This window comes from Xyrauchen texanus, chromosome 49 (genome assembly GCF_025860055.1).
Source record: "Xyrauchen texanus isolate HMW12.3.18 chromosome 49, RBS_HiC_50CHRs, whole genome shotgun sequence".
In the NCBI taxonomy this organism is placed as follows: domain Eukaryota; kingdom Metazoa; phylum Chordata; class Actinopteri; order Cypriniformes; family Catostomidae; genus Xyrauchen; species Xyrauchen texanus.
Genome location: NC_068324.1, coordinates 7,494,682 through 7,520,163, shown reverse-complemented (window position 1 = coordinate 7,520,163; position 25,482 = coordinate 7,494,682). Strand labels below are relative to the sequence as shown.

At 37.1% G+C, this 25,482-nt stretch overlaps 1 protein-coding gene across 1 annotated transcript in view; it reads left to right on the top strand.

Moving 5' to 3' along the window:
* Positions 1-15,387, top strand: part of LOC127640471 (NT-3 growth factor receptor-like) — a 245,771-nt gene extending 230,384 nt beyond the window's left edge. The window contains exons 16-17 of the mRNA XM_052123066.1: positions 8,940-9,098; positions 14,215-15,387. Coding sequence (XP_051979026.1) covers positions 8,940-9,098; positions 14,215-14,400 — 345 coding nt within the window. The 3' untranslated portion in view covers positions 14,401-15,387. The remainder of the gene's footprint in view (positions 1-8,939; positions 9,099-14,214) is intronic.
* Positions 15,388-25,482: the final 10,095 nt, after the last annotated feature.

The window sequence follows — 25,482 nt, the reverse complement described above, 5'->3', positions numbered from 1 at the left end:
TCTTCCTCTTGATCACATTCCAGAGGTTTTAATGGGGTTCAGGTCTGGAGATTTGGCTGGCCATGACAGGGTCTTGATCTGGTGCTCCTCCATCCACACCTTGATTGACCCGGCTGTGTGGCATGGAGCATTGTCCTGCCGGAAAACACAATCCTCAGAGTTGGCGAACATTGTTAGAGCAGGAAGCAAGGTTTCTTCCAGGATAACCTTGAATGTGTCTTGATTCATTCATCCTTCACAAAGCCAAATCTCCCCGATTCCAGCTTTGATGAAGCACCACCATATCATCAACAATCCTCCACCAAATTTCACAGTGGGTGCAAGACACTGTGGCTTGAAGGCCTCTCCAGGTCTCCGTCTAACCATTAGACGACCAGGTAGAGGATCGGTGATGATCTGGGGGTGCTTCAGCAAGGCTGGAATTTTTTCAGAGCTATATATATATATATATATATATATATATATATATATATATATATATATATATATATATACCATGGGTCTGTTGAATGCTTGATTCTGATTGGTTGACAGATGTTCTGAGTTGTGAAATTATTTTTCAAGTATACACACGGCTATGAAGTAGTTCCAGGTCTTGACCGCATAAAGGTTCCATAGAGTCGTACAGGCTACCACAGCAAAATAACAAATTAAAACTAAGACAGTGATTAAGTACATCGCATAAGAATGATAAACAATGTCTATAATATCCTGAATTTATTAAAATTTCTGCTGAAATGTGGAAAGAACCCTCACGCTACCCTTCCCCCCACACACAAACAAACACAGTCTGACACACGGACACATACACATACTCACGAGCAACAATCAGAGCCGGCATGTCTATACAAGGTATACACAAGAATGGTGACACGATCAGGGCTGCAGAGAAGTGTGCTAGTTCTAAAGTGACGTTTTCAAACTAGCAACGAAGGCATAAGCTGTATCAAAGCTAGATGCTGAATCCATGGTGGAAGAAAGTAGTTCCTCTCACAGGAGTGTTTTACGGACAAAAAACAGAAATTGTGTTGGAGTAAAACCCTGAACAATGTCTTAAGGTGTGGTAACCATGGTATAAGTGTAATAATTGATCTTGTTCATTGAATTATTGAAAAATAATGCACACATAATGCAAGGCGTCGTGGCCTCATTACCACCTCAGGTGTTCATTATTTTTCAATAATTTGATGTTCCGCCATAAATTATTCCTTTTATATACTGTGTACATGTGAGTGTGTATATATATATATATATATATATATATATATATATATATATATATATATATATATATATATATATATATATATACTGTATATAGTGTATCAAGTTTAAATTTGTAATTCATTTCGGAGCAAAATACTTCCGGAACCAATGTCGCCTAAAAAGTAAAATGCAGAGCCTTCTGTTGTTCTGAATAGAAAAGGGTTGTTGCTGTGCCCAGAGCATCAGTTATAATAGCATTGCAGGAAATATGTTACATTAACAGTAAATGTCAAATAGTCCATTACATCTCATCTTACTTAATATATTCTGTGGCTTACTTACTTTTAATAGCTCCATGAAATGGCTGATTGCACTCTGCAGCACACAAAACATCTATCAATTGCTCTTCCAAACAAACATGAAGTGACCCAAACAATCACCGTTACGCACAGGCCAACCTAAATATCTGTGCACCGAAGCAGTCCGCATTAAGATGTAGAGGCAATCGGGTGCATTAAGATGATCAATCATATATTCTGTTGTAGAAATCACCTATACTGGTGAAATGAATTGGAAAATAAACAGGAAAACAAAACGGGGTGGTATGTAACTGGTAACATAATTTGGTACTAGCTACATACCAGACATTTTTGTAAATATTTTTATTACTTTTGTTCTTTCTTTTTTAAATACCAATTATAACAACCAAATTTGTGTGTGAATCTACAAGTATATCTATAACTATGATGTCATTTTTTGATTCAGTGATACTTTGATTCAACAGCCTGATCTCAAAGATACAATTTTGTTCATTTGGACAGATGCTCTAACTCACAATATGGACATATTGATAGCATTATTGTACGTTTCAGTCAATGCAAATGTAAGCAAATATATGTGTGCTAGAAACACACTTTACGTAAGGATACAAATGAATACTCACGAGAACATGTTGGATTCAAACACATTACACAGTAACCTTTCTCGAGTTGAACGTGACAAAACAACTTTCTCGAGTTGAACATGACAAAAGTAATGACTTGAATTTTAGTGAGTAGGTCAAGAACCACTCCGACTAATTCAGACTGATTCAGAGTCATTAAACTAAAGATTTAAAAAAATTAAAAATCATAAGTTTGAGTGCTTTTTGAGTCACTTTTTTTGAGTTCTTTTTTTTTTTTTACAATGTATTAATATATTCGGCTCATAAGAGCCATTTGATCATTAATTGGACTGCACTGATCGTGCTCTTAGTTTGCTTTTGCATGCAGACAGTGGAGACTTATAATCAAGATCTATTCTCTAAAAGCGTCTAAATATCTTATATGCTGCTTCTCAGGTGAATGCATCTTTTTTAAATAATGTTTTGATATTTTAAAATATTTGTATTTTTAATATTATATTCAACTTTCTCAGATAACATTTTCTTCTTCTACAGTATAGCTGCTAAAGAAAATGTATGTTGTTTTAAAGGGGTTTTAGATATTTATATTGAAAAAAAAAAGCCAAATCAAAAATGTATTTTGTTTCAGTGTGTAATGGGGCAAAGACTACCCTCTCTCACCTTTCTGTTCACTTCAATCCATCTTTAACTCACAAACAAACAAACTCTCTCGTATTAATAAAGCTGCATATTGCCAATTTTCTTCATGATAATAAATACACAGTAACACATATATTATGATTCAATAAGTTGCGAGCCATCACGTTATAATCTAGCTGCATTAAGCATGCATGCTCGAGGGACGAGTGTGCCCGGTGCAGTTTCAATCGCTCCTGCTTAGATCGGTACATTTGCGCAACTCATAGAAGAGGCCAGAGAAATGCCATATTTGGAGTTTGTAGTTATTTACATGATCTGCTTCCATATTATTTGAACTTTAATAAAGCTATAACGCATTACATATAACTGTATTAAAGATGTAACACCTGGGTGTTTCCTTTAAAGGTGCTAGAAACGTAAGTTTTGCTCCAGCTCCACTTATTCCACTACGAGAGTGCTTCTGTATTTACTTATTTTGTATTTTTGCATTATAATTCCCTCATACTCTGAGGTATACCTCACCTGAAGCGGCTTGGAAAGTTTAGAGTGCATCTGGACTGTAAGCTGTGAAATTCTTCCTCTCCTCAGTCAGACGTGATGTGCAGTGCTGCTCTCGTGTGTCATCATTAGAGTTTAATGTGATCTCTTGTTACGTTAAATGAGATCAAATGACTATTCGACTATGAAAAGTTTTGATGACAATTTTATTTTGTCGACGTTGTCGATAACGTCCACTAATCGTTTTAGCCCTAGAGGGAACACAGCAATATTCATCATCAGCGTGACTTTCTCCATCGATGTTATGATTGTGGCATATAATCTCACTTGCACTTGGAGGAGCAGAGGTGGTCAGATTCCAATTGCTCAGGTTTTGTATGTCAGCATAAATTTGCACTGAGAACAATGACAACAACCAACTCCCCACCCATGGGTTTGAATTTACTTTGCCTAAAGTACACATTTACTGCATAATGTGGTGTTCAAAATTGTCCATAATGCTGACAAATTAAACATATACATATCTGTAAAAATTTTCAATTTTGACTAGACTATATAGTAAATGAGAACTAATTTAAGCAAAGTGACATCCGTTGGGTGGGTGGGGGTGGGGGTGGGGGATTGCACATCAACAGGTTAAGAGAGCAAGACATACCTCCACCAACTGTTAGGGGCTGTTCACACCGAACGCTTTTGCAACCATCCATTTGTTTTTCTATGTAAACACTCTTGACGAACGTCTTTGCTTCGTTTGTTTTTGTTTATTCAGCGTCTCGTGCAGGAGCGCTGTTTTTTTGTTTAATTCAACAAAAATTTGAAATTCGAATTTTTATTTGACAGCCCTAGTCCTTACCTGTTAATGCAGTACCTCAGTTGTCTTTTGCTTTTACCTTGATATCCCATATGAACTCTTTGAATGTCCAGTTAACTGAGATGAACCAGGCAAACTGCTCATAACGCATTTCCTCAATGCTGTCTTCTCCACACTCAGCTTCTGACGAGCACTTGTTTTAACGACATCATCTCTTGTCAGCTATCCATTGGAACAAACCTGCTATTGATTTTAATATGAATTAATTGCTCCTATGTGATTCCCGTCTTCCTCGTCTATGATTCTACCCATCCAATCACTAATTGTGCTGCCTTTCTATGATGCCCTTTCTGATTGCGTTGACATTTTTGTCACCACCCTGCCAGTTCTCATTCCGATCTCGGCGAAGCCCCACAGACTGATTTACATACATCCTCAGTCTCGCTGGAAAAGCTGGTGGGGAGCAATCTGTGAAAAGCCATTCAGATGAATGAAAATTAAATCAATGCAATTGATTCATTTAATTTCCCCCCAAAAAACAAGCACAAATATATGCATTAAACAAAAACAGTCGGAATAGCACACTAACATACTTCTCTTACTATTTCTGCAGGATATGGAGTAGCTATATTCTGTGCACAGAATGCTATTTTTGTTTCTTTGCATACTACATTATCCAAAATGTGCAGTATACAATACAACACACTGCATGAATACTATATTTCCACAATATAATGCATTGAACTTTTCCAGTATGATGAATGAGCCAAAAGTAATAATAGCCACAATCTCTTTTTGACTCATTATTTGACCAGACAGACAAAAGTTAACATGTTTACAAGCAATTGCATGAAAAATTTTATAAAACCACTTTAATTTCCAATGATATAACTGAACGTCATTCACATGCAACACAATGATGTCATATGACAACATCACATACTACTGTTGACATTTTGCTATTTTCGAATAATGCCTACTTAAAATTTTTAAAAGCTAGTGGGCTTCATTCATGAACATTAAAAATTGGGAGGGATTTTACATGTTAAATGGAGCTTCCCGAAAACTCTCCAGATTCACGAACGCTTCGTATTTTTTTTATTGTAAAAGATGTGTATGTTAGTGAGTTCCAGATGTTTGTAAATAGAGCACGCGTGCACGTTCATTGACAATTACCGTACATGAAAATATGAAAATTTTTGTGCATTCACATTGTAAAATATTGATTTAGGAAACACTTGCATGTTCGTTCTAAAAAGCAAGAGAGGAACTTAGTCATCGCATTAGTTGGAATTCAGAGGTTCTTTTGCCAAATCATGGTTTGCTTTAATTCTAATTATGTCAATGGGTTTCTATAAGGGTTAGGTTTAGGTTTGGATTATTAACGCATCTGTTTTGGGAGAAAATTCAAACAATAAAAAATGGTTTGACATGAAAGCTTTAGTGTAAAAAAATTTCAATTAGGATGCCCCACAAAAATTAAATATATCTGGTTCGGTTGAGCACATTACCAGTATCATTGGTGAAATATCTTGAATAAATCCAAGAATATACAGTGATATACACTTACAACAGGAAACATCTTCAAAGAAATTGATAGAATGCCTGAAGGTGGTCTTGACCGAAAAGCTGTAAGATATTACAGATTTGCAAGCTATTCGACATTGTGTTGTATTGAGTACGCTGCATACTGCAACTGCCGCGATGTGCATATTTAAGGATTTAAAGGTATTACCATTGACCATACGTTCAGCTTATTTTGAATGTGGTTTACCGATACCTACACTAAAATATGAAACCTAAATTATAGTGCTCATTTAAAAAAAAAAAAAGTTAGAGGGAATTATTTATTTATTTTTATTTTATTTTTTTAAATGCAAACTGTGCCTTTCCATGAACCTTTCACAATATTTCAAGATCTGCTGCTGGAAAAACGATCAGCAGAGTTGGGTAAAAATATACTTCAAGCTGCATAAAAACATATCTAAATAAGAATCTTTTTTAAGGTTAATTTCACTTTTTAAATTTATTGAATATCACTCTTTACTTCTTTAATTTCACTTTGTTTAAAATGGGGTCACGGCAGTTTGTTTGAAAGAACACAACATATTTGGGTGTCTTACACACTATTTACACATCGTTGGGAGCAGGTGTAAATTTTGTTCATACCAACTAACGTTTTGAAAATACAAAAAGAAATTTTAGGTCAGACCGGCTTTACGAGCGATTTACAAAAAAATTCGATCTGCTCGTGTTTCATGAATGAGGCCCAAAGTGTTGAGTTTCTGCACCACTAGCATTAACAAATGGTGTTGCAAAAATTATTCTTGTTTATGAACAAGTTGAACAAAGCACCTGAAGGCAGTAGTATCAGTACCAAGCTAGTTTTACATTCTATGTCTTTCGGTTAACAACAGCAAGGTAAGGGAACACTGCCAGCAGGCTGCTAGCGTAAATGCTAGCATCAAAATGCTAAATGTATTTTGGCCGTTTCAAGCTCAGCAAAGACTTCTTTCTTTCTCCACCCTCTTTATATTTTTCACTTTTTGATGATCTTCATTAGCTTCATCCCTGGCTTACTCTCCCTGGCAACGATACGCTGTGCTAACGCTAAAGTATGCTGGGTTTGCCAGGCGAGCAGCTCAGTATGGCCATAGGGAGCAGTTCCTGCCCACGCATGGGCAGCGCTACCAGCCGCCAAGTTATACCCTAAACTCCATCTCACGGAACAAGGGGGTGTTGTTTGACCGCAGCAGGACTGGCATATTGCTTACACCTCCTAAAGGGCAATGGAGGGAGAGAGAGACAGAGAGCCAAGAAAGGAAAGGGCTATTTGCTACACATCACTGGAGCCTTTGGGAGAGCTTCCTCCTCTGTAAGGAACTGGCTGCAAATGATAACCACAGGAGCATGTCTGATTAAAGGAATAGTTCACCCAAAAATGAAAATTCTGTCATGATTATCTCAACCTCATGTTGATGCAAATCTGCATGATGTTCTTTCTCTGTGGTATAAAGGATATGTTAGGCAGAATGTTAGCCTCGGTCACCATATTTTCTCCATGTAATGAAAGTGAATGGTGTCTAAGAATAACTTTCCGCCTAACATCTACTTTTGAGTTCCTCAGTAGTAAGTCATATGGGATGGGAACAACATGAGGGGGAAAATATTTTGACAGAACTTTTATTTTTGGGTGAACTATCTTTTTAACATAAACAGCTGAGTACTGTCTAATCATTCCATACACTAAAAATGAATTGCAAATTGGTGTCTTAAAGACACTAAAATTTTGTATTCAGTATTCTGAATGCAAGTCATTTGCAGATGGGCAACCTGTTCTGATTTTTTATTTATTTATTTTTGTTGTTGTTTATTTGATGAACAATTATTTGTTTATTATCAAGCATAAAACAGTCACATTTTCCTTATTCTCAAATTGTCGTTCTTTTGCTCAGAGACATGATACAATGCTGTTGCCAAGGATACAGTCTTGCCAGGGCATTGTGGGACATGAGCCAATGGACATTTTACTGAAACCTCGTTTTTTCTTCCACTCTTGTTCTATAATGCCCTGCTATTTTCAGCATATTACAACTAAATTCATTTCAAAACAGCAAAAAAATAAATAAAAAAATGAAAACTGTTACATGACCATAGAATGCATATCTAAAATGAGATACATATTCTTTATAAACTACTTGCTGCATCAGCCAATTTTAAGGAACATTTAGACTATCACTATTTATAATCTAAGGCACATGAACTGGCCAAATCATAGCTTGCTTTAAATCTATGGTTTAGGTTTGGATTATTAACGCATCTGTTTTGGGAGAAAATTCAAATAGCCTTTTTGGTCGGGTCAAAAAAGACCCAGCAGAATACAGTAGCACCTGCAATTTGAATATAAATAACATTGCCATAGGCTTGTTTTTCAAACCAAACACAATCTTTTTAAAATAGTTTTTAATCTTGAAAGAGCGCCACCATCAATGGTTGAAAAATGTGTTTACGATAGATATAACGAGGATAGAGATGATAATTAGAATGCTTACAAATGGGATCTGTTTGAAACAAATAGAGAATCATGACTTTTATTTGAAATTTTTTTTATTTCAGAATAAAAACGAAAAGTTCCCCAATGGTCTCTTTTGTCTTAGCCCAATAAACAACCATTTTGAAATGCCCCAGCAACCATCTAGCAACACCCAAGTAATCACCCAAATTACTCTGACATTGCCTAAATATAACAATTAGTATATTTTACATATTCATCTATTCATTGTGGTAGGGAACCCAAAGGCATTTTGACCAAATACAAGATTACAAGATAGTTTTTGGCAAAAAGCAACAATTGAATAATATTTATCCACTCAGTTATTGAATTCTCTGCTAAATGAATATTCAAAACATTAAAAACAAATATAAATAAATAAATTCTAAAGGAATATTTTTTTTATAAAAAACATTTTTTTGTCATTATTTACTCACCAAACAAAAATGGCACCTATGCTGCATAACAGATGTCAATGATATCATAGGCTCTTGCGTGTTTCATAATGGAACATCGTGGTTTCAAACCTAGTGCCATATTTGATTTGAGAGCTGTAGTGGAAAACAAAGATCATCATGATTTTGGTTGTATTGGGAAAAAAAAAAGAAGATCTATGTGTAGATTCTTCCAATATTTCCTTTTGTGTTTCTAAAAAAAAAAAACAGCATACAGATTTGGATCGACTCGGGGTGTGTAAAGACAACTCATAATTGTCATATATGGATGAACTATTCCTTAACATGCATTAAGTTTTTTTTTTTCTGATGATGGTGGAAGTTTTGGAAGGTTGTAATAAAGTCCTCAACAATTACAGTCTGTTTCCTCAACAGGTGGGAGGTCACACCATGCTGCCCATTCGCTGGATGCCTCCCGAAAGCATAATGTATAGGAAGTTCACAACGGAGAGTGACGTATGGAGCTTCGGTGTCATCCTCTGGGAGATCTTCACATATGGCAAGCAGCCATGGTTTCAGCTGGCAAATAATGAGGTATGTTAATTTTACGAGTTTCCATAAAAAAAAATCCATTTCTGTTTTTTTCAACTGGATGAAATTTAAATGTAATCTTGGGCTTTTTTTCTTAGCCCTCTAGCTACCTTTGTTCCTGTGTTATTTGTAAACCACAGTTGTATCACTGCCTTGGGAGGACCGAAGGTGTAAAGACTAGATGAGATCATTTATAAAAAGCATCTCAACTACTGTATATCTAAGTCATCACCATGACTCATTGCATCCTCAGGGTTCCTGCAGATCCCTAAAAAGTCTTAATATGTCTTAAATTTAGATTTCTGAAATTGAAGGTCATACAGAGCAACAAAAGTCTTAATTATCATTTAAAGAGGTCTTAAATTTGGGAGTGGAAAGACAGGAATCGTTATATGACCTAATCTGATTAACAAACATCAAAAGAATATGATATAATTAAATAAATGCATGCACTGTGTTCTTCAAAGTGAAATGTGGCACTTTGTATTATGTTCCAGCATGCTGGGCTTGTCAGTGTTTCCAGCTGTTGCAAGCAGTTTGCAGTCATTAGGCCATATCGGAAATGTATGACAAGTAATCACTACTGATCAACTGTTGATGATGATAGTGTTGAAATGTCAATATGACAACGCTTACCTTTAACCTTTTATATTGTAATACGTTGTAGATTATTGTAGGAGTGCAAATTTGATTTCCCTTATCTGTTTGAATGACTAATTGGAAGAAGTGACGTGCAAACATTTCAAAATAAGAGTCCCCGGTGTATTTCAGCCTTTAAGGGGCGTCTTTGGCTCAGTTGGTAGAGCGGGTTGCCCACTAATTGCAGGTTTTTCGGTTTGATTCCCGGTCCACATGACTCCACATGCCGAAGTGTCCTTGGGCAAGACACTGAACCCCAAGTTGTTCCCAATGGCAGGCTAGCGCCTTGTATGGCAGCTCTGCCATCATTGGTGAATGAGTGTGAGTGTGTGTGTGAATGGGTGAATGCGACACAGTATAAAGCGTTTGGTGACCGCTAAATTTAAAAAAGGCGCTATATAAGTGCAGACCATTGACCATAAAGTTTTTCTGGTTATAAACTGCATCTGGAATCTAATGCAATTTGGACTCTTGTAGCCTCTGTCTGGCCCTCCCCATAACAGGAAAACTAAGAACATTTAATATGGGCTACCAATTTTAAAAACTATTGGCAGATGAATTGCCTTTCTTTCAACACATTATCATATCAGCAAAATCCAATATTGGTCGACCTCTAATTTGCATTTATTTATATAGTGGTACATAAACCAATTTTAATGTGATATATATGTGGAAAACATGTCTTGCTTACAGTAGATCCTATCCTGTTTTACTGCAATGTTAAGGCCATGTTGAATGTGTGCCCCTGCCTGTTTAATGAAGAGTCTGTGATACATGATTTATTTTGAGATTGTTTGGATTTGTTCTGGTATGGGGATACGGTATTAATTAGATTTGTTCAGGTCTTAAAAAAGGTCTTAAAAAGTCTTACATTTGATTTTAAAAACCCTGATCTTACAGTCATGAAAATGCTGTAGCAATTTTAGTGCAGCACATAGCTATTTTGTTACAGCAACTGGCTTTTGGTGACTGATTCATATCACAGATGAAGATGCTAACTTAAGCTTGTACTGAAGGAGCCGGGGTAGCTCAGCGAGTATTGATGCTGACTACCACTTTGGAGTAGCGAGTTCGAAGCCAGGGTGTGCTGAGTGACTCCAGCCAGGTCTCCAATTTGCACAGTTGCTAGGAAATGTAGTCACATGGGGTAACCTCCGCATGGTCCCGACTAGTGTTTCTCGCTCTCAATTGGGCTCGTGGTAAGTTGTGCGTGGATCGTAGAGAGTAGCATGAGCCTCCACATGCTGTGAGTCTCCACGGTGTCATGCACAAGAAGCCACATGATAAGATGTGTGGATTGATGGTCTCAGAAGCAGAGGCAACTGAGACTTGTCCTCCATCATCTGGATGAGGTGAGTAACCACGCCACCATGAGGACCTACTAAGTAGTGGGAATTGGGCAAAAAAGGGGATACAAAAAAAGCTTGTACTGAACATTACTTGCCTCTAAGAAATGAACAGGAAGTAGATGTGTTGAAATGTCATGTTGTTATCTTATTCATTGCACACCCTCCCTCATGTGCTGCGTTAATGAGGAACCTTGCTGCGTAATTTTCTGCTTTTGTTCTTATACATTTAATATTTCTTAACTAAGGTTTGGATGAAGTCCAAACAGATGGAGATGCTGCTCTCAAAACATTCCCCTAGAAAATATATTAAAAAAACATATATTTTTGGCATATCAAATCAAATTCAGTGAAATGTGACCCACACGTTTTCATCAGATTATAATTTTTTTTATCATTATTAAATCAAAAGATGTAATTCTTCTTTTTCTTTCTTTCATTTATTTATTTGTATTTATTAATGTATTGTATTTTCTTTATTTGTTTTTATTTTGGAGAGGGTAGGGTCGAGGTAAGGGGTGGGGGGGTCGTCAGATTCACTTATCATAAACAAGAATTCAGGCAGAGACAATATAAATCAGAGAGATGCTGTGAGAGAGTATGTTTTCCATTACCGGCCAAGACACAGCTGTGTATGCCAAAAATACTCCCCACATTCCAAGCTGCAAAAAGTCTATGTACAGTGATTCTCTTGAATCCTCAAATAGCTGGCTGAAGCAGTACTTCACACATATCATCGATTTCTGCTGTGAACCATAATATATAGGTACTTGGTGATTTATGAGAGCAAGATGTGTGTTTTGTTATGTATTTTACACTGAAAGAGCTTGAAAACCAATGAAATGCACTGTTCCATATTCTGTTGCCAGAGGGTTGGTGGCTCCAGTATTGCATCAGAATGTGGTGTCATTTCTGCAAGTGGAAGAAACTAAATCAAACTTTCAGTCAATAGAACACAGACATTCACTAGCCGGAGTCAGCGTGGTGGGCTCATGAGACAACAAACTATCATCTGTCTCTTCTAAAAGTCAATACAAAATGCTTCACCAAAGCAAATGTCTGGAGTTTCATGATATGGTTCCATTTTTCCTATCAAAATACAAAGGCCATAGATGTTTTCTCTACAGAGACAGCACAGAAACTGTTACAAGAGAGAATACATTTCTGTTACCAAATAATATATATATTAGTTATATCAGTTTCTGTGTTGTCAGTTCATTGACTGTCAGCAAGTAGTTCCAAAGTGTCTAGTTATAGCACAAAACAAGTTTATGTTCATCCTATTTCCCGTTTCCACTCTTAATATTTCCTTTAATACTACTTAAAATAAAAGAGACAAATATATAATATACTGTAAATTCACTTCATCAAGGAAGGACAAAAGCCAGAGAAAACATCAAAAAACTGCTTTGTAGGTTTGCTCTCCATGGCCCGAGACTGGGTGATGACAGTCGACCTGGAAAGGCAGCTGAAAATCCCAACACACATCACCCAGTCCAAATTGAGACCTGACATCATCTTGGTCTCTGAGGCCACCAAACATCTGATCTTGTTAGAGCTGACAGTGCCCTGGGAGGAGAGGATGGAGGAAGCTCAAGAGAGAAAAAGGGAGCAATACCAAGAACTGGTGGAGGATTGTCGGAGGAACGGATGGAGGACCAGGTGTATGCCAGTAGAGGTGGGCAGTAGGGGATTTGCTAGTTACTCCCTGAGCAAGGCCTACGGTACGCTGGGCATAAAAGGTGCTAATCAAAGAAGAGCAATAGCCAACAATGTGGAGGCAGCAGAAAAAGCATCCAGATGGCTCTGGTTAAAGAGGGGAGAGCAGTGGTGGCAGTAGAATGCCACTTGAACACAGGCCGGGGCCTGATCAGCCTCGGTCGGGTCGCCTGGACGATGTCTGTTGTAAGACCCGAAACACCCAGTGACTCCTGGAAACAACACTGATGATGTGTCCAAGGTTGTGCATCAGTAGATGTTTCTGTAAACTAAATGTTGATTTCATCACAGTGATTTGGTCACAATGAATGTTGAGGAGTGCAGAGAAGGGAATGTTCCAGAGGTGGGGCTTGTCGATCGCACTTGTTCCCACATGAAACCATGGTTAATGTAGCAAAACAAAAAAGGTTAGGTTAGGTCAGGTTTAGGGGTAGGGGTTAATTTAGTGTGTCTGTGGGACTCTAAATAAACACAATAAACAAACTGCAGTGATGTCCATACTGTATTTTAGTATTTAAATTTGGGCTCAAATAATATCTGCCACTATTTGCACAAGGGTGTAAATGGCATATACCATTATCTTCACCAGGGTGCAAATAGAATCTGCCTAATAATTAACTGCAATAACAGTAAAGGTCGAAACAGACACTATGGAAGTATGTAAACGCAGGTACTTCTAGTGACGTGATGTCAATATTGTGTGTTGGTGCGTTCCAAAATGTTGCCTCAAGGGGCACTGTTGTGGACATAGAGTACTGAGGTTTGTTACCACCACAGTATCACAAGAACGCAACTATAGTATGTTCAACCAGACCACGTGTTTCCAAGCACTTGCATCTGCATACACATACTTGTGCAAAGTATGCTTCTGGCCTAAAAATGTAAAATTAAATGTTGTACAACAAAGTTGAGTATATGGTATTTTATGCCTGCAATAATTGAGTTAGTCAATATAACTTGTTTGTTTTTTTTAAGGTTTAGAACTCTTCATTATGGCTTTTTTTTAAAATGCCTGTGAAAAAATAAAATAAATACTTCCAAGGACACTTAAAAAGTGCCACTTGTGTGTCCTAATGCATTCATTTTCCCTACACTACATACTTCTAACTGTTTATTGTTTTAGCACTTTACTTTCATACAGTTTTTAACCAATGACAGCTGACAGTAAGATCATAGACTTTTACATAGATGCTTTTTTTAAAGATTTATATGTAGACATTTATATACATTTATTTTTATTTCATATGATTTTTATATAGGTTGACTATTATATTTCTACATAGGCACTTTTATGTAGGTGACCTCATGTTGTACCATGTTCAAAAAACAAGTAATTAAACAAGTAACAAATCAAGTCTTTTATCTAACTCTACCACTCTTTTTTTCTCACCTTCACCTTCTCCCTCTCTTTGCAGGTAATCGAATGCATCACGCAAGGACAAGTACTGGAGAGGCCACGACTTTGTCCCAAGGAAGTCTACGACATCATGCTGGGATGCTGGCAGAGGGAACCCCAGCAGAGGTTGAACATCAAAGACATCCAGAAAATTATTTATGCCTTGGGCAAAGCCACACCTGTCTACCTGGATATCCTGGGGTAGTGTTTCTTGGGAATATGTTTGTCTGTTTATGTCTATCCAACAGAGGAACAAACAACCTGGGAATAACTCAAAAAACAACATGTCCCTTACTGCTCCACTGTCAGACACCTACAACATGGGGATGGACTTAAGTGCCTGCAACTCCTTTCGATACACTGGATAACAGTCTTTAAAAAGCACTTTTACATTTTGTTTACCTGAGTATGAAAATGTACAGTTCTACTGCAAGAAGAGGAGTCTCTGTCTTTCTCTATTTTGTTCTTTTTGTTCATTTTGCTGTGGTAAGAACAGCCTAGACCAACAGAAGAATTTCCTCGAAAATATATATAAAAAATAAAACTAACATTTTTTTTCCAGACTTCTTGACAAAAGATTAAACGCTCCCCGTGGTTACTTATTTTTTTTTATTTTATTTATTTTTTATTTTTTTTTCTCCCAGCGTGGATGTCTGCCATGTTTCTTGCTAAGAGTATATTACCTTTCGGATATGACTGCTTAATGTTGCCATGTCAGATTATTGGCAATGACTTTTAAAAAAAACCTTACTGCACTCTGATTGGCCGGATCTTCTCTTTGACTCTACTACAGGAAGTATCCAACAGGGCTTTTAAATACTACAAGGAGCTTTTTAGAGAGTGGATTAACTTGAACGAGTAAAAGAACTACCAATCAATACAAAGGAGTTTATTTAAATTAAAAAAAAAAAAAAGAATGTATATAATGTAAATTTCTGTGTCACAAGCGCCAGTATGTTAAATTATTTCATTTCCTGATTAGACGATTTTAGTTCCTTGGTGTGCTGTTACGGTGAGTGAATTATAAAAATATTTTGAGAATATTTTAGTGTTTTTATCTTTTTTTTCCCCCACATGTCCATAGAATGTATGTCGTTATTTTGATCTAAAAAAAATTTCTTTGTGTGTGTGTGTGGAAAATGTGACAAATTACCAAGAGGACTTTAGGTAGAGCATGGTTACATGTTCACAGCAGAGCACACATACAGTAAATATCATAAGACATTGCCTCGCTCCTTGTATTCCAGAAACCACTGGCTTCTGAAATGGATGACAAGAAAAGTTAATTGAGTTCCCAACCTCAGATCATCCTCTGAAAATACTCTTTGCATTCTTTATCCTCATCCCTTTTATGAATTGTGATTATGCTTCTTAACAAACATATTATGCGTCGTTTCATATGGTTTGAGTAATAAAAGAGATATGTTTATGCTATCTGAGTGTGCTCGCATGTGCAAACTCATAAATTACCATACATTATTTAAATCGGTACGCTCACAGTGTTTCCTAGGAAATAATTTTTTTTTGCACATTCATATACAGAATTGCTTAAAACTGTTAGTAAATATTGCATCCACTAATAAAGTTATCCAAATTAGTCCATTCCATAATTCAATGGATTTAGTTAGGTAATAAACCTATATATCATTCCTTCCTCCCTAAACATTAACAATAGGAGATTGTCTAAACACAATTATGTGATTTGCCCATTGACTATTAGAAACTGAGCTTTCCAGAGACTAAAGGGCTTGTTTAGAACATTCTTCATTTATTACGAGATGGCAAACAGTGGGACTTCGTTGTAATGTGCTTCCTCCCTCTCTTACACTTTTGCTGGCTCATGTTTTTCATTCAAGGTGATCCGTGGCTCAGTACTTCTGTGATGATAAATCTGTAATCACTGCACACAAAGCAAATCAGCCAAGTAAACTTTAGTTCAGCTTTGGCAGCAGCTGTGCACCGTGTGTGTGTGTGCAAATGTTACTGAGCATGCGAAAACCAGTATTTCATAAATGTAACCAAAATTCAACTTACTGTAAACGGATAGTTCAACCAACATTTTTATTCTGTCATAATGTAGTCACAATATTGTTGTAATTTAGTCACAGTATTGTCATTTCGATCCAACCCTGTATGCTTTTTTTTTCTTCCATGGAACACAAAAGGAGATGTGTGGCAGATTCACATTCTTGTTCACAATTTACTTTCACTATATGGATTATGGAAAAAAGATGCAATGAAATAGAACAACTTGGAGGTGAGCACATTTTCATTTTTGGGTAAACTAATCTTAAATATCCATTAAAATCCCTTTAAAAAAACTTTGAAACATTATCTCTTCCGCACAAGCAACTTGTACTCACCACACTGCTTAATATAGGTTTTTTTTAACTTCATCCCAACCAAACCATCCCGACCATAATCAAAAGTGTAGAATGTCAAAAAATGTTCACAGCTGCCTATTGGTAACTGCCTGATGTGAAGAGAGACATTATGGTTGAGGGCAAATGTGTGCTATGATGGGCAAGTTGCAATTTGAGGTGCAAAGTTTCTGCCACTGAGGAAGAGACTTGAACATATGTTGATCTTGTTGTGTTGTTTCTTTCTGCTTCCCACAGTGGCTAGATAATTCTCTCCACATCTATGACAACGAGGAAATTGCAAAAGTCTTTCCATAACACTACCAGCGACGTGCTTATGTGTGATAAGATGCTTCTTATTTTTATATTTTCGTGGCCCTGCTGCAGATATTCACTGACTTTACAATTTTGCTCAGACTGTACGCACCAAGATTTCATGCAATCAAATAAAAGAGGAGATTTAACCCGGCAGGCTTGCTGTAAAAGATTTGAGGTTTATTAAGTAAATAGACTACCTTCCCCTAGCACCTGCATCCCAGACAAGCCCCCAAATCTGAGCTTGACTTTAAATAGGACTTCTTATGCTCTTACTGGTTGTAATTTCTGCAAAACTTTCATTGATGAGGCATTCCAGATTTTATACATAAATCATAGTTCACGGTTAGCGTTCATGTTGAATTAGGTTCTTATAGGATGGAAACAAACAAAATGTCTCTTTTGGCAGAGATGGTAGTTCCAAGCTTTCCTGTAGAGAAACATGACCTCCAGAAGGCATGTGGGGTTGATTACTGAACATGAAAATGATATGTTAACATGATCTGTTGTAAAGGGGTAGACTAATATTTATTTTTTTGCTCAAGATTTTGTAGAATTTTCTGAAAACATTTAAATCCATACTTTTAATATTACTTGTCCACCTCTCATTTATATAAAATAATGCTTTATTCAAGAATTGTTGGGGCAACTAATTAAAACTCCATTTCTCACTTTTTAGTAGCATAGTCATAATGTATTAAAACATGGGAAATCATTTAATTTCTGTCCAAGTGTTTTACAGATGCATTTGGCAACCACTTTATCCAAAGCAACTGAAAATGAATTCAGTGTATACATTTTATCAGTATGTGTTTTCCTGGGAATTGAACCCATGGCCTTGGTGTTGCTATAGCGCAATGTTCTACGAGTTAAGGTACAGGAGCTTTTCCACTTCCCTTTCAATACCAAATTTCACCAAGCATAAGCTTTTTATTTTTATGTTACCCTTTCCCCATGTGTATGTATGTATGTATGTTTAAATCTGTTACAAATCAAAATTTGAAATTGCACTTGATTCCTCCATCTGCCTGCATCCTACACAGGGACTAAAGGTTGTGGCTTACTGTTGTAAATCGGTTGAGGGGATGTTACTGTAGATTATTTAAGTCATTGGGTACATAACTGTGACTAACAGGGTTGAAAAAGTCAAATATTTTCTCTGTGTTTGACTCGGCAAGACCGATCATTGTTCAATGACCTGTGAAAGGTGGATTATACAAACGTGGCGAGGATGGGCTGTTTGGTGTTCGCTGCAGGGGGGTTGAGAGGCTGTGTCCTTATCACCTGAAGCTGTCAGAGAACTGAGGTGAACTGAATTAGTAGTTTCTGTAAATGAAGGGATGTGAGCATGCGAGCTACAGCTGGCTTGGGTATGGGGATCAGAGGAGAGAGAGTTTGACAGCAATGTGACGGTATGGCAGCTCCAGGGGTTACCGTGACTCTAATGACTTCACCTTGCAGAAATGGGTAGAAATTACCAATGAAATGAGTTTTTGGCCAGGGCTTTTAGATATCCCTTAAATATGATGGCCAGTCTTGCCGTAAACCCCCCACGGCAGAAAAGGTGTGTGTGTGTGTGTGTGTGTGTGTGTGTGTGTGTGTGTGTGTGTGTGTGTGTGTGTGTGTGTGTGTGTGTGTAGGAGATGAGTCAATGAAGGTCACACACTAATAGAGTGGATAGAAGTGCTACAGCGCTGTCTGTTGGCAGCCTAATAGAGCTGAGTTAAAGGGATTGTTTAACCATAAATTAGAGATTTGTCATCATTTATTCACCTTTTGTTGTTACAAACACATATGACACTTGGACTAGCATGTCTTTTTGTGTTCCACATAAGTAAGAAATTCATATACGTATGAGGGTGAATAAATGATCAGAGTTTAGTTTTTTAGGTGAACATTCCCTTTAAGCATTCAGAGCTGTGAGGCAAGCAGAATCTCTCTCTCTCTTTCTCTCTCACTTGCTTTCTGCTGCCATGGCAGTGAACAGGCACAGGGCGATTGATGAGAGGTTTAAGACCTTAATCATGAGGAGAAGAAGCGAGGCAGGAAGCTGGAACATTGTGGTGGGAATGAGCTCTCTTTCAGTACTGCATAACCCTGCAGAAGGGCTGCAGAAACCTCAGCACTGTCACGCTTCACTACTGATCTCAGATCAGCTCGCTCCTCATCCATTTATCCCACATTCTGCGGGCCTGATTACCAAGGCATTTAGCGCATGCAAGACTGCCTTAGTAGGGCAAAATGAGGAATAAAAAAATATAATTGGTCAATCACTGGCAGTGTCACTAAAATCGAATGCCTAAATTCTGATTTGCGACTAAAACGTTCTTACAGATGTCACGTGATCACTTTTTTACCCAAATTACAGCCTTTAAAATGTTCTGCACCAAGTACTTGAAGGCAAACTTAATCCAGGCGAGGACGAAAAATTGATTTGGCCAAACACTGTCAGTGCTTTTAAAATCAAATGCCTAAATACTGATTTGCCACAAAATGTTCTAACAGATGTCACATTTTCCCTTTTTTACCCAAATTACAGCCTTTGATGTGTTCTGCACAAAGTGTTTGAAGACAAAACTAATTCAAGTGAGGAAGAAAAAAGACGTGGCCAATCACTGGCAGTTTCGCTTAAATCAAATGCAACAAAAATCCTCAAACATATATTGTTTGCTGACCTTTCTACCAGTATTGCAGCTTTTGAAATATTTAGCTTCAGGAACTTGAATGAAAAATTAACGCAGACATCGTGCCTTCACTCAAAACCTGTAACAACCCCATCAAATTAGCCAACCAGCTTTCAGAACTCATTTAATGCACAAACAATTGGTGTGGCCATCTGGAGCATTAATCTGTATGAGATGCAGTCACACTGAATATCGTACTGATAGAATCTGTTATCCCAAACTATTGTGGTTGCAAATCTTTAGCTGTCACATTGGCTCTCATAAAAAAAAACATACGATTTGTTTTCACCTGTGGGATAAAACTCGTTTTCATTGTCATCAAAACATTTAATTAAAGATTCTTATCTGATTTGAATCCTGACTCCTAAATTACAAATGAGTCTACAAGAACAAGACCTTATCTACCTCCAGTGCATTAAGTACTCTTAATGTACTCTCTGGAAAGATGTGTTCCAAACTAGTGGCCTATTCTTGACACATTCTGCTGATGATACAAAATACAATGGTGAACATTTTTTAAACATTTGAACCAGCGATATGACTATAATTCCAAGAAAAAGTCCTGAGAATAGACCAGCTGCATGTTGAGAGCCTGACTCCGCTCGCACTGCAGTTACTGTAGGTAAGCATGTGAATCTTGTTACTTACAACTTAAAGTGCCTCAGAGATCTATAGTTTAGGCCGATTGATCTCCTGAGCTGTGGGAAAAGCCAGACTTCTTTCCAAGGACAGTCTTGCATTTAACTCGGAAAACCTGGCCAATGCATCTGCGGTTTTCAGTAAAAGGGAGGTTAAAATTGACTGCAGCATTAAGGATTCGGTTGGGGATGTCACCCTAGCGCAATCTCCTGCACTGTCAGCATACTTTGACATCTAGATTAACCTTGCTGCTTTGAGTGTGCTGACGGGCCCTTATTGGGATGCAAGAAGCATCTCAGATCTTTTGTTCCAGAGTTACCTTGCCCCCTCTTTCTCTGTGCGAGAAGTGTGTTTATGCTGGCGCATGCTTTCTACTGATCTGAGAGAGCTTTGCATGTGTTTATGTGGGAAGGGATGTTATAGTTTTTGGAATGGAATCAGGGAACTATCCTGGCCTTGCAACCCCTCTCCAAGCATACCATTCCACCAGCAGGTGAAAGATACTCTGAAAGGCCTGTGTGGACATGTGGACAGCTTACGTCTCTATCTCTCCACCTTTTTCAACAGAATTGTTTTTTATTTTCTAATAGAGACTTGGTCCCATTGTTCCACTGAAGAATACGTGTCAATCAGAACAAAAGGGGAGTTAGCTCCTCTGAGCTCTTGTTCAATCTCTTAAATGTATTCTTAAACCTTGTTCCTCTCGCTGGTCAGACCATGTGAGAAAGTCATTTTACTGAGGTGATTACTACAAGACAGTTCCACTTTCAAGTGAAAAGTTATTTTGCCTGTAATTGTTTCTATTCACTTGTGCCAGATAATGAATGTAACCTTGCTCAATATCTAAATGGTGGGACGATTAGTTGTCAACCTCTTTGTCTGACATGTTTGTAAAATAAACTGCCTGCTGCCAACTCAATAAAGAGCCAATAAGTCATTTTTTTCAAGCAGGAGCCTTTCCAAGATTCTTTGGTGCAGTTTGCTTTTGTATACAGCTTGAATCAACTCAGAGGTTGAATCAGAGGTTGTTTGCTGATTTAAGCTGGTTTAGCTAGATTTCCAGTGGTAAAGCTGGTGTTTAGCTGGCCTAGGTAGTGAATGAACCTGGTCCAGTTGTTATTTAGCTGGTTTAGCTTGTCAATCAGCTGTTCTCCCAACCTCACCAGCTGACAAGTGTCCAAAACCTCTCTGGACTCTTAAAACATGTTCCAGACTAGCCCATCCAACTTGCTGGGCAGCTAAGACCAGATTGCCACCTTAAACTGGTTAAGTGCTTTATTTCAATAGGGCTACAATAGTAAAGGGTGCTGTTTAAAGCATTTTGCCTTTGACTCATTGTTGACTTTCCCATAAAGCCCACCAATGATCTTAATGTCTTTTGTGAGGCTGAGAGACACTCTGGGCTCTCGCACTGAAGGAACAATGGCATAGAATCAGCTTTAAATGTCTTCATTAACAGCACAGCTAACCACCCCGCAGGGTTAAGAGGGTACAAGCAGGGACCTGCCTGTATAGTAACCTGATTATAAATAGCATTTTGGGAAACGGGGATAATGCTGGAGTGGGGTAGTGAGTTTCTGACACTGCCTGCACTGGCCTTAGAGCATGGAAGACAGTTTAAATACATCTACACTAACGCTGCTGCCCATGACATCACATGTTAAACTAGACTTCAGCAGATTAGCCTCTCACAGCAGCATATGAAGATCAAGTACATGAGTTTGTCACAGTTATAGTACAACATCTGGCCTTTCGGTTTCCATAAAACCATATGACTTAAACCAGCCTTTAGCTGGTTTGCTGGTCTCCCAGGCTTATTTCTCCCAGCTTTTTTTGACACTTTTCAGCTGTTCAGGTTTAACTTATGTAGCATATTGCCTGCATAGCATATGGTGAAATATTTATTAAGACACAGATGAAAAGTAAATAGTAAGGTGGTTTGAATGTTGCCTTACATCCTCTTATTGTTGTGTCTAATTCAAATATGATGATTTGCAACCAGTTATTTATGAGTACACACAGACCTATATATAACCTATAAGATTATTGGCCAACAGTTTCAATTGGGTGTTTGATGACTGAATGACAGCAAGAGAAAAGAAGAACAGAAATAATAAATCAACCTTGGGTTGTGAAGAAACAATGTAGGACAAATATACTACATACTGTAACAATTATTAGTTAAAGCAGCGTAACAATCACATACATTCTACTCAACACAGGGAAGATTTATGCGTAGAGTAGATGCTTTAGAATGGTCAAGGTTTTTTGGATGATGAGGGGAGGTTCATTCATAAATATCTGATTTCACGAAGCTTTGTAAAGTGTTTATTCATAACAAGTTTATTCATGACTATGTGAGCATAGTACATGTCTTTGAATCAATATTTGTATAAACATCACTGCTTAAGACCCAAATCATTTCTGATTGAGCCTTGCTGTGCAAGTGGCTTTTTCGAACTGTTGCTAGCCTAAATTGACTAGTCTAAGATGACTGATTTTAGCATTAGGTTTTGAGCTTCTTAAGTTTTTTTGAACAGGCTTGCTAGTTTAGGATGCTGTGCTTTTAAAACTCCAATGTGTTAAACATAAGGAGCATTCTTTTGGAATATGTGAATATGTTGGAAAATGTGGCAGGAAGATGTAAAGTTATATTTGGAATTTGTCTTCTTTCACTGAATATTGTACCCTACATAAAGACACAGAAAGGCTTTCTACATTAAAAAAAAAAAAAAAATATATATATATATATATATATATATATATATATATATATATAGATAGATAGATAGATAGATAGATAGATAGATAGATAGATAGATAGATAGATAGATAGATAGATAGATAGATAGATATAATTTTTTTTTGTTTGGGGGGAGGGGGGTGGTTCTCCCCTTTTCTCCCCAATTTGACATGCCTAGTTCCCAATGTGCTCTATGTCCTCATGGTGGCATTGTGACTTGTCTCAATCCAGGTGGCAGAGGACGAATCTCAGTTGCCTCCATGTTTGAGACAGTCAATCTATGCATCTTATAACGTGGCTTGATGAGCGCGAGAAACCAGGCTAATTTGTTGCTTAGGAAGCCTGACAGGATTCTCTCAGCACGCCCTGGATTCAAACTTGTGACTTCATGTGTGGTAGTCAGCGTCTTTAATTGCTGATCTACCCAGGCCCCCTTCTTTTTTTGACAAATTCTTATATATATATATATATATACATACGTATAAGGTCCTTGAGCCCTTTCTAAAACTGGCTGATGATAAAAGAATTACAATTTAGATAAAGTTATTACTTTCTTTCTTAAGATCACATCACGGGGACTTTAAAATAACGTTTTTTAAAAATCATCCCTCTTTTTTTCTTGCTAATGTAAATTTTGTATTGAAAGCCATAGATAGATAGATAGATAGATAGATATAATTTTTTTATTTAAAGCCATATGAGAAAGTATTATAGAAATTATGTTAGGTGAACACGCATTACTTACATTCTTTTTTCTTATTCTTTTTTTTATCATGCCATCAGACTACTTGGCAATTTAGCTGTATTATTTGTGAGTCAAGGTGGGAAAAGAGTGTAGTTCTGGAGTCTGGACATAGATAATGATTCACAGAGACACTTCAGTTGAAGAATAGAAAATGTTTCCCTCTTCCCACTTGCAGTGCTAAATCCAATCGGAATGCGGAAAAAAAAAGCAGCAGCAGGAACTGACATTTCAAACTTTGTTTAAAAAGCCCACCACAGCTATATTAAAGACTGCAGATTTGTGCACACAGACTCTCATCCAAAAATCATGGCTCACCATGTGTTGTTTTGTCCATCTTTTCATCCCTTAAACATTCTCACCCTCTTAGTAGTGGACGTACTAAAAGAAAAGAGATGTCTGAGCCGACAGCACTGTCTTATTATCATGGTTCTAAGGGCTCTATTGGAGAGCTCAGTCAGGAATCTGGAATGCAGGGAAAGAGATGGAATCCTAGTCATATATGTGATAGGACTCAGTGTTTCCAGTAACCCATCACAGCGCAGGTAGATTATGGCGGAAGAGAAATATATTACAGTGAGGCTGTTTTTCTACAGCCTGAAATCCATGTCAACATCTTCAGTTTTTACTTCTTTCATATGGACGCTTTGTACAACAGCTTGTTCAGTGTTGCCTTTAGTATGTCATACAAGCATTATATAAACAAGGCATACAGCAGGGGTCTCAAACAACTGGCCCATAGGCCAAAACATGTTATATCAATACCATGAAATAGTTAAATGTGGTCCCTTAAGTATTAATTGTTTATCCTTAAATCCAGTATCCTAGTATATACATATATACACTGTATATAATTTCCTCATGGTTAAACATATATGTCAATGTTCAATTGTAGTCTTGTTGTCTGTTCTCACGTCCATCCCTACAAATTGGTTAGTGTGTGCTCTTAGTTGTAAACTAAATATATAGTTTGAGACCCCTGAGCTACAGACTGAAGCGATTTATAAAAGCATATTGAAAAGAAACTCATATTACGCTTTAGCAATGTCTGTATGTGTCACTGCAGTATTCATCTTTCAACTGACTCAATATATTTCTCTTCCTGTGAATTTTGTGTGAAGAAAAATCTATATAAAACTGTGGGAGACATTTAAGCTGCACATTTGTACGCATCTATTCGTGTTTGTGTTATTTCCTTCATCTGGGTTAACGCAAGATTAACAGCTGGATGATGTTTAGTCGAGGATCTATTCAAATGTCTTAATATTTATGTGTGTTATGATCGCAAATATTTTGTGTTATCATTGACATCGAGCTGTGTACGGTTTGAAAATAATGACTTTGTGACACCCTCTGGCATCCACAGTAATGTATTTTCCATCTGAGAAGTCCTTGCTGAAGCGCTGACTGTACAATTTCTCTTATTGTGTCTGAATCCTCGTTAGAATGATAAAGGAACAAGGTGTGAAAAAAAATGAAATTTCACGGTTCCTCTGTTTGTAACCCATTGTTAATCCACCTGTGTTTGTTTTACTTATCCATCTATAAACTTAAAACAGCTGTAACTAACTCTGTATCCTACAATGATTTATGTAGACTTATTCTATAAATAAACAGAAAAAAAAACATCTGGCTTTGAGTTTTTGTTTTTTATTATTATAATTTTTTTTTTGTGAGTTTTTTTTTATATATGTAATTTATTTTTTAATTTAAAAAAGATTTAAAGTGAATTTTATTCAAGATATGCAATTTCGGTTTATTTGACAAAAAAAAAATCTTTTTTTTTTTTTACTTATTTGAAATA